This window comes from Dama dama, chromosome 30 (assembly GCF_033118175.1).
Source record: "Dama dama isolate Ldn47 chromosome 30, ASM3311817v1, whole genome shotgun sequence".
Lineage (NCBI taxonomy): Eukaryota > Metazoa > Chordata > Mammalia > Artiodactyla > Cervidae > Dama > Dama dama.
In genome coordinates, this window is record NC_083710.1 from 37,924,922 (window position 1) to 37,941,280 (window position 16,359).

The 16,359-nt window shown below is 41.4% G+C and overlaps 1 protein-coding gene across 1 annotated transcript in view; it reads right to left on the minus strand.

Annotated features, from left to right (window-relative positions):
* Window positions 1-2,319: 2,319 nt before the first annotated feature.
* The window catches only part of SGCG (sarcoglycan gamma), a 29,883-nt gene continuing 15,843 nt past the window's right edge, over window positions 2,320-16,359 (minus strand). Inside the window, exons 5-8 of the mRNA XM_061133292.1 lie at window positions 13,848-13,967; window positions 12,498-12,570; window positions 5,040-5,163; window positions 2,320-3,088 (exon numbers count right to left, since the gene is read on the minus strand). Coding sequence (XP_060989275.1) covers window positions 2,915-3,088; window positions 5,040-5,163; window positions 12,498-12,570; window positions 13,848-13,967 — 491 coding nt within the window. The 3' untranslated portion in view covers window positions 2,320-2,914. The remainder of the gene's footprint in view (window positions 3,089-5,039; window positions 5,164-12,497; window positions 12,571-13,847; window positions 13,968-16,359) is intronic.

A 16,359-nucleotide genomic window follows, 5' to 3' on the forward strand; every position in this document is an offset into this window, starting at 1 on the left:
CTGTGGCCCGCGGGACGCCTGCCCACGGGCAGGAGCTGGAGCTTCCTAACTGCGGGTGGAGTTTCCTAAACCCCTGACTTCTAGAGCTTCCCCACTGATCTTGTTTTGCCACATTTGGTCTAAAATGTCATCCGTCCTCCATTGCTTAGGAAGCCGGTCCCAGGCCCATGCTGTCAAGGCGTGGGAGAGCCTGGAGGGACATGGATACCAGAGCCAACATGAGTTACATTATATTTGAAAAGAAGAACCACATGTTTAAAATCTCTGCTGCTTTCTCTTGTGTTTGTTAAGGCCCTGGATACAAAGCCCAGGACAAAAACCGAAGCTGCACTGACTGTTCAGCTCAGAATTCACTCTGCGCTCCATGCCCTTCTTACCCTCTTGTTCCACCTGCTTTTGATGCCCGACCCAAAGTTCACCTGGTTTCGCAACCACAGCCTGTGTGCAGTGGCAGTTATAATACAGAGAAGGTTGAAGCCCAGTGAGCTGTGACGTGTTAGATCGGGGAATGGCAGGGACAAACAGTACAAGCAACCCAGCCTCGCTGGCTTCATGCTGGGGTTGGCTCTGCTCTTCAGAAGAGCTCCCACCCTGCTCCCCTGTCCCCCACGAGTGGAGACTGACCTGAGGGGTGCCCGAGGGAGCCCTGAGCCCTGTAGGAGCTGCGGAGCCTGTGAGGGGTTGAGAGGGGAAGGGTTCACGTTTCCTCCACTGAAAGGTCTAAATTTACTATTAAAGCTGACATGTTGATCTTCATTTTTTGACTTGTGTCTGCTTCTCAGTCGGTTAGGAAATTGGAAAAGAAATAAAGACTGTTTTTCAAGGTCCCTAAAATATCAGCCAATACTCTGTGATCATACCCACTTGGCGTGTAGTGCTCTCTGTGTATGTGCCTCGTTGCGGGTGCTCCTAGCGTGGCCTTGCCCCTTCAGTGCAGATTTAAACTACACTGTATAATGTACTTAAGAAGGTAGGTTTATGCAGTACATTCCAGAATACAGCCCATCTGAAAGTCTGTCTTATAACCAAGGAGAAATTCCTCATCACTCTGGAGAAAGGAGCTAGAAACAAAAGTTTGGATTTACACCTTTTATTTAAAATGGTCTATTCCCCGTCCTTTGATTCCTTTTTTTTTAAATTTTGCTTTATCATCGACTTTTTTTTGGACATGTACACACATTCTATGAGAACCCATCTACATCAGCTGGGTTGGAAGACTTTTTTCTATACAAACATGGTATAAGAGAGTAAATATGAAATAAAAATGACAACACTAGTATGACAACAGGAGTGTCACAGCAAGAAAGCAGACATTAATTTTAAAAATCAGGACTTAACTAAATGGAAAAGGCAAATACTTATTTAAATAATCTAAGCCCCCACCCTCCCAAGCCCCTGAAACTGGAGCGTTATATTCAGAGTTGAGTTTGCTCTTAACTGATTAGGACACACTGTATTTTTAAAATTTTAATTTGTATTTTATTTTGTATTAATAGTTTCAAATGTTTATAATACCAGTAATTTAAATATTAAGGAACTGTTAGGAGTAGGTTGCATTGTTAAAACCTTGTTAAGACAGCATTAGAAATAAAGACTTCACTTTTCTCTCAGTTCTGAGACTGGAAAATGAAACTGATGTTGTATTTCTAGTCATAAATCCTTTAATGGGAAAGTTGCAATGCTGTTGGTCCCACCACGTCTTGTGCCGTGTGGGGATTCTAACGGGACCGATCAGTAAAACACACATCAAAACCAACACCTGGTGTTCGGTGTGATGAAGGCATTCTACCATGTAAGTAAAGCCACAAAACCAAAGCATTCATGGGTTCAATGTGTATGTCCACCGTATTCATATGCAGATCACACAGCTGAGGATGGCGCCTATGAGCAGTGACTTGGTGAAGCTCCACCCCACCCCCGGTCCCTCGCCTCTCCTGTGAGGTAGGCACACGGGCTGGGCAGCAGCGAGCCCCCACCAGCTCATGGGGCCATCTTGGTGGATGACAAAACTCCCCTTGACTTTAGTTTCTCCACCTTTCACGTAGGCATCAGCCCGTCTGTGCAGGTATCAGGTAAACAGGTGATGCAGGTGCAATGAGACACAGATCAAAGTTTTCCAAAGTGAAACTGATGTTGAAATGTTAGGGTTCAGTTGAGTTTAATTTTAGTAGATACTGGGTGACCTGTGACTTGACTCATCTGAACCTTTTTTTTTTTTTATCACCAGCAACTGGGGGAAAAACAGTACTAAACTTAAAAAGAGTTGTGAGGATTAAAGAAAGTAACACACACTGTGAAGTCTATGAAAAATGTAGGTTGATTTTTATTGCTCATGGACTATATAAAGAAACATGATCAGTTGTGTACAATTTATTCCCGTGACCACATTCTGAAAGTCAAATCAATCTCAACATCCCTTCAAAACTTGAAGATTTTCTTCTGAAACTGGACATACTTTGCGTTGAAATGAATACAGCTCCTGCAGGATTGAGTGACACAGTGGAAAACCTCAGAGAACTCTGGGGCACCTGGGGAGGACCCAGACTGCTCTCACAGGAGGTCAGAGGTCCCCAGCCGAGCATCGCACATCCATGCATCCATTCCACACAGCAGCCCAACATCCCATCACAGACCGACACACACAGGACAGGGAAAGTCACAATGGTTCTGATGGCAATGAGCCCATCTGGTGGGATCAACACCTTCTTCTGATCCCTGGACTTCTGTGTCTAAGGTCCACTCTGAGATCACAGAGTTTCCCGGGAACATTTTCAGTGGTACGTTTGAGCTCCTTTCAAACCCCCACGTGCAAACTCGGCTCAACGTTGTCGAGCGGCTCCAGGTGGGAAGGTCGAGGTCTGCACTGCAGGGTGCGCCGAGACACGGCAGGTGCTCTGTGGGCGATGCTGATGGTTTAGAGGCAGAGGTGACTGTGCTCGTGGCACGTGGAACCCACGCCGGCCACAGACAGGTAGAGCTTCCCATCCGGACATGCACAGACTTCGTAGAGCCCCTGGGAGCTGCCTGCAGGCCCATGGCTCCCCAGAGCCAGCTCGGGCAAACACACAGTTTCCGCGTTGAGCACAAGCTGCTTGGGAGAGAGCAAGACAAGACCTGGTCACAGAGGAGGGAACACGACAAACACGAAACTTGAGTGCTCCAAATGTTCCAAGTTCTTTCTCTGCATAGAAAATGAAGTAGGCACCTGCCTTGGCTGAAGTCACAATCCGATGACCTGATTCTTTCAAAGCCTATTTCTAGTTTCCATCTGGGCAGGGGGATAAATATTCCTTAGGAACTGGAGGGAAATCTTTTTTTTTTTTTTCTTTTACTCATTGCACTAGGCCAGCTAGGAAAGTGTATGATGTAATACTCCTTGAAGACCTTTCAGAGTTATCTGGCCAAAATAATACCGTTTTTTTGATTCGCATTGACCTTGTGTTCCACTTTAACCTTTAGCTTCTCCTCCTATTAGGATAAAGTACAAGCCACAGAAGTTGACTCATCTTATTCATTTTACCTTGTGAATGCTGGGATTGCTCATGATATTATTTTCCTAGGAAAGGCAATTAAATTCACTGTAACGGCTAGCAACCATTTCTCCAGCTTTTAAAATTTTATTTGCAACTCTGTTGCCTTCTATTAGATACAGGAAGCAGGTGACACACAGACAACTGAAATAAGGGAAGCCACTGGACTTTTTGTTCCTTTGAACCAAGATGCACACAAATGGCTGTTGACTGAGTTTTGGAAATCTCTGACAGCTAAAAGAAATCAGAGTCATAGCACAGAGCAACCAAGCCTGAGCCCTGGCCGGGTGCTCACTTATCAGAACGAACTAAACGACGTTTGGGAAGTGCCCACGTTCTTCCTCGCCAACAAGGTCGAATCCCGCCTTTGTTTTATGCAGCCCTGATCCCGTCAGGCCAAGCTCTGAATACACTGGTGTCCCAGGATGCTGACATCTCTGCGGGAAGCGCAGGGTGACAGTACAAGTGCATGGCAGGCAGGCTTTGCCCTGGGGTCTGGGTCACCGTCAGAGCAGGAAGTCAAATGGGTCTTATGTTTTTTGGAGCAGAACCTATATACATTATTGTCTAATGCTGTGCTGCTGCTGCTGTTAGTTACTAAGTTGTGTCCAACTCTTTGTGACCCACGGGCTATAGCCTGCCCGGGCTCCTCTGTCCATGGGATTTCCCAGGCAAGAATACTTGGGTTGACATTCCCTTCTCCAGGGGATCTTGCCAAGCCAGGGACTGAACCAGCCTCCTGTGGTCTCCATCTGCAGCCTCAACCACACCCTTTCTTAATATAAAATTAATATCAGTTCAAAATTATCTTTCTGCATTGATGTCTCTTAGCCCTGTGACATTGTGAAGTAAATACTATTTCCTGTACTTGACAAATGAGCAGAGACGCCCAGAGAGGCCTGTTAATGTCCCTGATTCAAACAGGTAATTGGCAAATTGATCTCACACTAGAAGGATCAATAAATAGTAGGGAGCCTGTGCCTTGCTGCCCATTGAGAGAGGGGATCTTATCAGGGATGTTTTATTTCTGGACTGGAGGTTCCAGAGTTTTCTTTATTGCAGTTCTTATTTTTCATATTTGACTTTCACTGAACCAGGACTTGATGTGAGCGAGCACCCTGGGTGGTAAAAAAAAAAAAAAAGAGTTATCACTTACAGGTGACCCTCAGTGACAGTTCTACTGAGAGGGTCACTAGGAAGTGGCAGGATGGACATTCTTTGAGAGTTCTGAATGTCCAGTACTTTTTCAAAGATGAAAACAAGAGACTTGATAGCACAAATGCCAAAGAAAGCAGCCTGGATCCAACAGAGACTGATTTTAACCTTTCTTGGCTTTTCTTTCAGTGTTAAACTTTTTCCTTCTTTCACATTTTCTGTGACGCCTTTCATGACGTCTCTTTACAAACTGTAATTTGCTGATGCCTCATTGGACGTGAATGTCATCATTACTTAGTGGACGTGAGGCTTGTGCAATGGGAGCCCCCACCACCCGGCGTCCACTGGACTCACCGTCCCATCACTGCTCTGAAGAACGATGTCCATCTGGGTGAGGGCCTCAATCTTCCCCGCAGGGGCTTGAATGTGAACGCCTTTTGGGGCATCCATGCTGAGACTCCGTGTTGGAGATTCTAGTCTGAAATGAGGGAAGGAAACCAAGAAAAAATGGCATAAAAGACAGCCACCCCAGGAATCCCCCAACCAATGGAGAATATACTATATATTTTACTGATTATATTCTTAGAGAACAAAAATCTTAGAGAATATAATCAGTAATATTATAGAGAATATAATCAGTAAGACATAGTATCTTACAAAAGAGATAGAGACATATAGAGAATATAATCAGTAAGATATATAGTATATTCACTCATTCTTTTTAAAACTTTTTAAAATTAATGTATTTTAATTGGATGCTAATTCCCTTACAATATTGTGGTTTTTGCCGTACATTGGGAGCCTGGCATGCTGCAGTTCATGGGGTTGGACCGAACAGCTGCTATTCCCTCACTAAATCATGTCCAACTCTTTGCAACCCCATGGACTGTAGCATGCCAGGCTCCTCTATCCTTCACTATCTCCCAGGGTTTGCTCAAATTCATGTCCATTGAGTCGGTGATACCATCCAACCATCTCATCCTCTGTCGTCCCCTTCTCCTCCTGCCTTCAATCTTTCCCAGCATCGGGGTCTTTTCCAGTGAGTCAACTCTTCCCATCAGGTGGCCAAAGTATTGGAGTTTCAGCTCCAGCATCAGTCCTTCCAATGAATATTCAGGGTTGGTTTTCATTGATAAATCCAGAAATAAAGCGCAGTAAAGAAATTAACTTTCCATCAATGAGAATCTATGAAATTAGTATCCTCTGAAAACTGATGCAAATGTTAGACCATCCCAGCCCTGTGCAGCAGCTCCAGACAGTGTGGTCAGCGTCCACGGCATGCCACACCAGAAGAAAGTGCTACTGGTGAATATCTGGAAAACTATTTTTTTAGCCAAAACCCAAACTTCTTTGGGAAAAAGAGAAATTTAAGGGCAACACATTCATCTGTTACATGTTCACAAAAATTTGGACTTTGTTGTTTGCTTTTTTTTTTTCCCCATTTGGGAAGACTACAGGGCACACGCAGTGATTTCTCCTGGAAAAATGATTAATTAATGGAGTTTATAGATAGGGTGGAGACTGGCCTCAGCAGGCCTTGTTTCTGTAAGATTCAACAGCAGCTCCTTGTGATTTAGTCAAACACAGATATAGAACCAGGAACACAGGAGCAGGGAACTTCTCGTATTTGCTTCTGCCTGAAAACGACTGATTTCATTTCCACCAGATGGCCCAACAGGATCACTGGACAGGCTTTTCAGCTGCTTCAACCCGACTCAACCAAAAGGCGAAAGGCTGACTTGCTTGGAATGTTTAAAGGTCCACGAGAAGGAGAAAAGGACCCATCCCACTGCAGGGTCAGAGTACGGTGCAGGTGGTAGAAGAAAGAAAGGGTAACATTTAAGAGGCGAGAAGTGCCTGTTAATGAATATGCATCTGAAGTGACTGATTGACTTTAAAAAAAATTTCTTAATGGAAGTATAGTTGATTTATAATGTTGTGTTAATTAATTTTGGCTGCATAGAAAATGACTCAGTTATACATATATATACATATGTATAATCTTTTATATTCTATTCCATTATAGTTTATCACAGGATATTGAGTACAGTTCCCTATGCTATACAGTTGTTTATCCATCCTATATATAATAATCTGCATCTGCTAACCCCAAACTCCCAATCCTTCCCTCCCCAACTCCCTTGGCAGCCACCAGTCTATTCTTTATGTCCTTGAGTCTGTTTCACGGACAGTTTCATTTCTCTCATATTTTAGATTCCACATATAAGTGGTATCCTATATTATTTGTCTTTCTCTGTTTGGCTTACTTGACTTAGTATGATAATCTCTAGTTGTATCCATGTTGCTGCAAATGACATTTTGTTCTCTTTTATGACTGAGTGGTACCGATGAACCTTTAAATCAGGTGGATTACACCCTTGAATTGGCAAGTTTTCTCATCTATCACTATTTGTTATGGAAAATAAAGCTTCCTTTTCTTATGTACCTCTCAGTATGTAAGATCTGACCTGTTATACATGTTAAAATATGACTTTGAGTGTTAGAAGCAGAGATATTCCTGGAATTTATTGGTCAAGTTCTGCTGGGTTTAGGTGTTGGGGGAAACATGCTGGTACCTACATGAGCCTGGTCTGCAGATGGAGGCCCCTTCTGGCCACTGCTAAATGCCTGCATGTTTCCTGCCTGATGGAAGACGGCGGAGGGGAAGGAGGAGGGTGTGAGCACCCTGCACCGCTGGGCCCATTTCAGGGACCCTGGCGAAGGTGAGTCCATTTCCAGGGTCATTCTCAAACCACAAGTGACCTCAACAGGACCAATGACTAGCTGTTAATGTTCTCACAACTCAATGCTCCTAGAGGCAGACCTCGTCCCCTCTGCATCATTTCTATCCTTGAAGACAAAACATTTCAATTCAGCACAGGTTTAGACCCATATTACCAAAAGGACTGAGATGAGAATGCTCTGAAGTACACATTTCCATGAATGCATTCAACATGGTCAGGTATCAAAGACCTAATGTTCACATGGAAAAATAAGCAAGAACAGACAGAGAAATGGTGAGAGAGAAAAACTCTGAGAGGGTGTGTGTGTTTGTATGTGTGTATGCATATGTGTGTGTGTGCGTGCGCACGCACACACGTGCTTAGTCCTACCAGATACTGAAATATCTTCTCAAGATCTATGAGATATCTCTGGGCATTTCAAACACACTAGGTTGTAGCTTGCAATCTCAGTCTCCATAAAATATTCAAGTTCCAGCCCCTGGTCTCTGTGGAATCCTGATTTCTCCTTGAGTACCCCTGACTTAGCTTCTACTCCACCATAGGCTTCCCAGATAGTGCCAGTGGTGAAGAACCCACCTGCAATGCAGGAGATGCATGAGACCTGGGTTCGATCCCTGGATTGGGAGGATCCCCTGGAGAAGAGCATGGCAACCCACTCCAGTATTCTTGTCTGGAGAATCCTGTGGACAGAGGAGCCTGGTGGGCTATAGTCCATGGGGTTGCAAAGAGTCAGACATGACTGAGCTACACATGCACTGACAATGAATTTTCTACTTGATTACTGGGACCTGGGAATGAATGGGCTTCCTTGGTTTCTACTTAAGTGATATTTATAAACTCTGTTAAGGAAACCAATATTTACAAGTGTTTGAAATGGGAACAGATACTTCCATGTCTGTTCATTGTACTGATCTAATGAAGAAACATATGTGTTACTATGTGCCTAGGACATAGTTTCTGCCATCACATCCCTACTGGGTTGTAGGGGCTTTGCAGTTTGCCCCACTGTGTCCACATCTACTAATTCCTTAAGTTTCCATTCAAGAGCTTTCTTATCTGTGACTTCATCTCAGATCACCCTAGGAAGAGTTAGATTCTTTCTCCTACGCCCTCACTATCGTTTTACACCTTCATCATTGCAATGAATGATGTCATTGTAACTTGTTTGCACGTTTCTTTCTCCCAATAGACTTTAAACTCACTAAGGTCGGGGACCATGCCTTTTATCGCTGTGGAACCAGCATCTATATAGACTCTGGCACATAAACACACTTAACACTTTTTTGCTGAATTTTTAAAAAAGGTTGAATTATATCATGCATGAATGCCAAGTAGCTTTAAAATGGTATGTTACAGTTCATACTTCTCTTGAGGATGACCTTGCCCTCAGAAATGTAAATCTAGCTTAAATACAAGTCAATTATATATTTTTCTTAAAGAAAATAACTGTTACCCTTTCATAACTACTATTTGAACAAATACCAAAATTTAAATTGTGATATTTAAACATATATATTTCAGAGGTCTTTTTATAAATGATCTTCATGATCTTAACCCAACAACATCCACAAAGTTTTCATAGGTCAGTTAAAATATTCCAGAATCGATCTCCTTTTACTCAGGCCAGGAACAGTAATGCTACTGGACATAGACATAAAAAGGGAAAGACAGGTGATAGCAAGACTCACAGAAGACAATACAACTCTCATGCACTCAGTCAGCAGAGTCTGGTGGTAAATCAGGGAGTAAATCACTGAAGGGTTCCCCTGGGTGGTGGAAGGTGGGAACAGAGCGTACACTGGCTTTGGAGCCAGAGCTAAGCTGAGTCATGAGTTGGCTGCCTTTTTTCCTTTGTGCCATAGAATGTGCTCCTACCTTGAGTTCAGTGTTCTCTTTTGTAAAATGGGGATTGAGTTGATGCTTTTCAGGTCGAGCTGACGAGGAAACGAAATAAATTATGTGACAGTACAGACACATTTCCTGGCAGTGGCAGGCATTCGAAACCTGTTAGTTCATGTCTTCCATCCAAACCCCATTCCTCAAGCAATTCCTTATAATTTCATTATGTTCTCAATCACTCTGGTTGTAACACTTGGGTTATGGAATGCTCCCTTAGTGTCACGTTTTAGAAAGCCAGAGAATACTCTTCTGCCATTTCTTTTTCATGAAAGGCCTGCTGTAGAAGACAGCAAATTTATTTCTTAATGGGAAAAATGTAAGACGAATTGTTTAATTATGAGGCCTATACTTTTAAAACAGTGACGTTCATTGTGAAGAGTGGTTTGGCAGCTCTACAATTTACATTATTTTTAATAACAAAATTTTTCTCATGGCATTACTTTTTAAAGATATTGAATCATGTTTCTTTCCTACAAAAATAAAATGTTCTTCTTCCCTAACCATAATAATTCTATAATATTGATCTCATGGTCCTTTATCAAAATCAATGAAGCTGTTACAATTTAATTATAGTCACAATCTAATTTTATGCTGCAAATGTTCTCTAAGTGGGTAAGATGAATTGAACTCTCATTTGCTTTAGATTAATGTTTAATTAGACATTAACATTAAGAGAAATGCCAAATTTCCTAACTCTAATTCCATTTGGTATGAATATCTAGTTGGTATAATGATGATAATAAAAATGGTTATATGTATTCCACTTTCAGTTTACAAAACATTTTTAACTTCATAGCTTATTAAATCTTCCCCAGAACACTGTGAGATGTATAATACTACCAATGTTTTATGAGAAAATATAGCCTCTGGCCAAGGTCACCAGGCTTGTTTGTAAAGCTGGAGTTCCTACTGTACATTATTCCCCTATTATACATAATATATTAGAATATGCTAGCTGACCTGAATATTTTTCAAGTTCAAATTCTAAATGTGACTTTAAGTGACACTGTAGACTTGAAGGCACTTGTTTTTAAAACTATTGTTTGTTTTTGTTATAAAGTACAAATATACTGTTGGAATAAACAGTTACAGCAGTAAAGGACATTCAGTAGCCAGTGATACAGTGAAATACACACAGGCACACAGAGACTCTGTATAAAGAATAAACACATATGGAACGAGGTGATTTTATATATTCTGATATTACGTAGAGATATACCAAAGGTTGAGGATATTATGCCAGTCACAAAAGGACATATATTGTATGATTCCACTTAAACGAGCTGCCAAGAATCCTCAGATTCATAGACACAGAGGGCAGGGTGGTGGTGTGCAAGGTCTGGGGAGGGGGACAGGAGTTATTGTTTAAGGGGCGTGGAGTTTCAGTTTTTCAAGATGGAAAGAATTCTGGCGATTGGAGGTAGGGATGGTTGACAACAGTGAACCTACCATAGGCTTTGAACTGTACGTTTAAAAGTGGTTAAGAAGGTAAAATTTATGTGTTTTTTGCCATAGTTGAAAAAAGATATATCAAAGGTTTCCAATTTCTTTGCATATATGGATTCATCACGTTCTCAGTTTTGTAATGCTCTTGTCTCTACTCACAGTGCACATATTTAAAAAATGTAATGTAAACTGAAATTTCTGAGAATGCCTTTTGGACATTTTAAGCCCATATAGGACACAATTCTCTTTCTCTAAAAGGTGCAATTGTTTTACCTCAGCTGATGATTTTCAGGGAAAAATGATGGGTTGGTGAGCTGAAGCGTGAGGACAAGGAGACATCCATGGGTGTCCAAGGTAAGGAGGGGCACCCCAGTCAGGTGGGACAATGTGTGTGGGAGTGTGGATCTTGGAGCTGGCAGCTGCTCAGTCTCAGGACGAGTGAGGAGGGAGGCGCCCAGGATGCCAGTCTAGGGAGCCCCACGGAGACTAGGTCACAGGCCAAGTGCCCCGAGAGCATTCTGGACTTTCCTATGGCTGACATGGAATCAACGAAGCATTTTTAAATAGCTGCATTTACACCCCTACTTTAATAGCAACGCTATTCACAGTAACCAGAAACTGTGGAAACAACTTCCAATGTCCATCCACAGGTGAATGGATAAAGAAGATGTGGTATATTTACACATACTCACACACACAGACAATGGAATATTATTCAGTTACACAAAAGAGTGAAATAATGCCATATGCAGCTATATGGATGGACCTAGAGACTGTCCTACTCTCTAGTACATATTCTAGTCAGACAAAGACAAATGCCATAGGATATCACTTATGTGTGTTGTGGGCTCAGTCACGCCTGAGTTATTGCGACCCTTTGGACTGTAGACCACCAGGCTCCTCTGTCCATGGGATTTTTCAAGCAATAGTCTAGGATATTGGAGTGGGTTGCCATGTCATCCTCCAAAGGATCTTCCCCACCCAGGGATCAAACCCGTGTCTCCTGCATTTCAGGCAGATTCTTTACCTGCTGAGCCATCGATGATGCCACTTGTATGTGTAATCTAAAATATGACACAATGAACTCATCTACAAAACAGAAACAGACCCACAGACATAGGGAACAGACCTGTGGTTGTCAAGGGGAAGAGTGGTGATGGAGGGAGAGAAGGATTGGGAGTTTGGGGTTAACGGATGCAAACTGCTACAGATGGATAAACAATAAGGTCTTAACTGTAGAGCACAGGGAACTATATTCAATATCCTGTGGTAAACCATAATAGAAAATAAAAAACAAAACTTTTAAGTATGTAAAGTATAAATATGTTCTGAACTATACATTTAAAAATGGTTACAATGATTAAATTTTATATGTGTATTTTTCCCACAATAAAAAAAAAAAAGCTAGGAAAAAATAAATAAAATAGTGGCACTTAGCCAAGTCCCTGAGGTTTCCTGGAGGAGGAAATAGTCCACCAGAACAGTGCAGGCTGCCTTCGGGCAGGGGCAGGGCTGGCCACGAGGCCTGCGTCTCAGAGATGGGAGGACGGGACACGCACAAGGACGTTCACCCTTCCTCTGGATTCTGTCAGAAATGACCTGTCATGGGTGGAAGGTCATCAGAATAAGGACAACTTAAGGAATAAGGAACCACCTGGTAGTATCTGCTGAAGTGTTACTCCAGCACATAACCAGTTTGTTCACATCTGAACAAAACTCTTACCTGAGGTCCTGGAGTGGGTCGGGTCTTAAGAGGGGCGTCTCCACCGAATGTTCAAAAAGAGCCCCTTCAGGCCCTAAACACAAACCAAAGGTGCAGCATTCTTACAAAAGTAAACAACAGTCAACAAATCAAGCCTTTATACTGCATGTTACAGGACACGTAGGTTCTGATTATTGACTTCGTATAGACGCTTGAGTTGTGGGATAAAATAGGCATAACTGCTTTCCTACTTTTCGAAGAACACCATGATTTTACTAGGTTCCTATAAACAAAATATGATTTTTAAAGAAGTTGCAAATACCCAGGTTTGTTTTAACTTTTTATTTTGCATTGGGGTATAGCTGATGAACAATGTTGTGGTAGTTTCATGTGGACTTACATATACATGTATCCATTCTCCCCCAAACTCCCCTCCCATCCAGATAACATTGAACAGAGTTCCCTGGGCTATACAGTAGGTCCTTGTTGGTTATCCATTTTAAATATAGCAGTGTGTACATGTTCATCTCAAACTCTGTAACTATCCTTTTCCCCCATCCTTCTCCTCCCCCCAGCAACCATAAATTCATTCTGTAAGTCTGTGAGTCTCTCTGTTTTGTAAGTAAGTTCATTTGTATCATTTCTGTTTAGATTACACATATAAGGGATGTCATATGATATATCTTCTCTGTCTGACTTACTTTACTCAATATAACACTCTTTAGGTCCATCCATGTTGCTGCAAACAGCATTATTTCATTCTTTTTAATGGCTGAGTTATATTCCATTGTATATACATACCTCATCTTTATCCATTCCTCTGTTGATGGACACTTAGGTTGCTTCCATATCGTGGCTATTGTAAACAGTGCTGCAGTGAGCACTGGGGTGTATGTATCTCTCCTACACAGGCTTATTTTAAAACCAGAAAGCAACTGTTGTTCAGTCGCTAAGTCCTGTCCGATTCTTTTGCGACGCCATGAACTGTAGTCAGCCAGGCTCCTCTGTCCACGGGATTTCCCAGGCAAGAATACTAGAGTGGGTTGCCATTTCCTTCTCCAGGGAATTTTCCCGACTCAGGGATTGAACATAAGTCTCCTGCATTGGCAGGCTTATTCTTTACCACGGAGACACCTGGGAAGCCCCCTAGTTAATAATACCGTATGGTATATTTGAAAGTTGCTAAGAGAGTGCGTCTAAAAGTTCTCATAACAAGAAAATAAATTTGTAAGTATGTGTGGTGATGGACGTTAACTAGACTTAGTGTGGACCATTTCACGATATATATGAATATTGAATCACCATATTGTACACCTGAAACTAATGTTTTTTTCAATTATTCCTTAATCAGAAATAAAGAGCTATACCTACCAGTTACTCGAAGTTTATCTGTACCAACCATGACTTTCTCTTCATCCACAGTGAACAGTGGTTTGCCATCCTTGGAGTGGATCTGAAACTGCTGACTCTGGACCTCTACCATTTGGGGACCTAAAGAATTAATTAAAACAGCTTATTATAAAGTGTTTACTCTGTGCAGTGTTAAAAACTACTTTTACATGTGCTGTCACGCAGTAGTACCAAATCACTGAACATTTAGGATTTGTCACCAATAGTTTTTCAAATTCTATGATTAAGTTTTCAGTCCTAACCCTAAGTCTTATTAAAATTAATTTACATCACATGTGTGTTAGTCTATATCAAATATATGTGTGAATGAATTATTTAAAAATTAATTTTTTCCAGTTTTTAAAACTTGCCAAAAATAATATAATTCTTCTATGCAGATTACTTAAATTGCTATTCTTTTGCGTATTGACAACTGAGGATTTTGTTTTCTGAAATATGAGATTTGTGAAAGACCATCTCAGTGACCACAGTTAACCCAGGCAATGAGTCACTGGGATTCTCGCCTCTGCCCTACCCCTCACCTCCTACTCCTTGGAGAAAACAGACATCACCATGGAAATACACCCTCCAACTTCTGCCCTTTCCCTTCATCCCAGACATTTCTGTCTCCTCCATGTCTTCTATTTCAGGGACAGGACATCACTTTGTCCTCCAAGCTGACTCCTTTCTCATGAACTTTAGACCCACTGTGAGCAACCCATGGCTGACTCAGCAGATGTTTGTTTCATGGGTGCTTCTAGTGCCAGGCATTGGTGATGCTGTACCGTTGGTGGGTGAGATCTCATTCAATCTCTCTCATTGGTGCACTTGGGTATCCATTATTCTATGTCTCCTAATTTCCCTGTGCTTCTTGTTCTTCCAACCCTGCACCTTAACCCAGCATGATGGATTAATGCTGGATTAATCTCTCTAGAACACAGCATTCAGCATTTGTTCAAGTGTTCCTGAATTCTTTTGTTGGCTCTGTAGTCTTATCTAGAAAAGTAAGTTTATTGTCAAATGGATACCTAAAGCTTTTGTGTATGTGTCCCTGTGTCCCTCACAGTATTCATTCAAGTTGAGGGGGACCTGCTAGAAATTAAATAGAAGTTTTTCAGTGAATACATTAATCAGTTTTGGATATTGTCACAATACATATTCTGATTTGTACCTCAAAACCCTCCACACACATGCTCCATTTAAATATGTGTATGTGTGTGTGTGTGCATTTTCAGTGAATACATTAATCAGTTTTGGATATTGTCACAATACATATTCTGATTTGTACCTCAAAACCCTCCACACACATGCTCCATTTAAATATGTGTATGTGTGTGTGTGCATGTGTTATAAAGTGGAAGTCATTTTTTTTTTCCCTCTATGTTTTATCTCTGTTCTCTTTAGGAAGGCTTGCTTTATTTTTTGTTGGTTTGCCTGTATTTTTGCTCTTCTTAGCTTTCCCCCAAACTCAGTTACCCTGTGATTCAGTGTCACTATTTACTTCTTCTGGGTCACTGATATATCTGATATATTTATCATATAAACATTGATCTGCATTAAGTGATGAATTTGAAGTTATTTGAGCTTAAAATCAAGATGAAAAAACTGGAGTAATTTATCCAGTAAGAGCTCACTGTTTAGCTCCCTGGAGGTTCATATAACAATTTGAGGGAAATATATTAAGTAAAAGGGCTCAACTAAATGACATATTTTTTTCTGTAACCATTACTTCATATATATTGTTGAAATAGTCAACAAATGAGTTTAGCTGCATAGTTTTCACAAGTAACAGAGCCAAGTAAACCCTCAAATCAAAGAAAATGCAGGAGAGTGAGTCTCTTCCATTCAATACAAATTTCTTGTATGTTTCTTATGATCAAGGTTCTGTGCTCAGAATTGAATATATATGCATGAGTGAGATGCAGATGGAATTCACAGTCCACTGAGGACAACAGCATGTAAGCCCAGGGCGATGTGATAAGTGCCATGAGATGAGCGTGGACAGTGTCCAGTGAGAACTCAACAAGGAATTCCTGTCCCTCCTGGGGGGTCGGGGGTGACACCCTGGGGGGAAAATGTCTGGGCTGACATGGAAGCATCAGTGTTTCCCTGATGAGGGGAGAATGAGACCTTCCAGGTAGAGGGGCTACCCCAGCAAAGACACAGAGGTGAATAAAATTCCACCTTCATTTTATAAAAAATACAGACACTGAAACATGTTTAGTGTTTAAACATGTTTAAACATGTTTTCCACCTCAAAAGAAACTGTTCTCCATGTGACAACAAGCCCGCCATAGGAATAAATCACCTCTTAAAATAACTGAGTTTATAACTAAATCTTCTAACTTTTATTAATAGTCTACTAGATTTTATAACCTTGCTGGGCATGCATTAGAAGTGAACATGTCACCCTCATTTGCAGCCACATCCTTTAAGAAACAAAACTCAAATACTTTCTTTGTGATAAAGAAAGAGCTATTTGGTAAAATAAAAT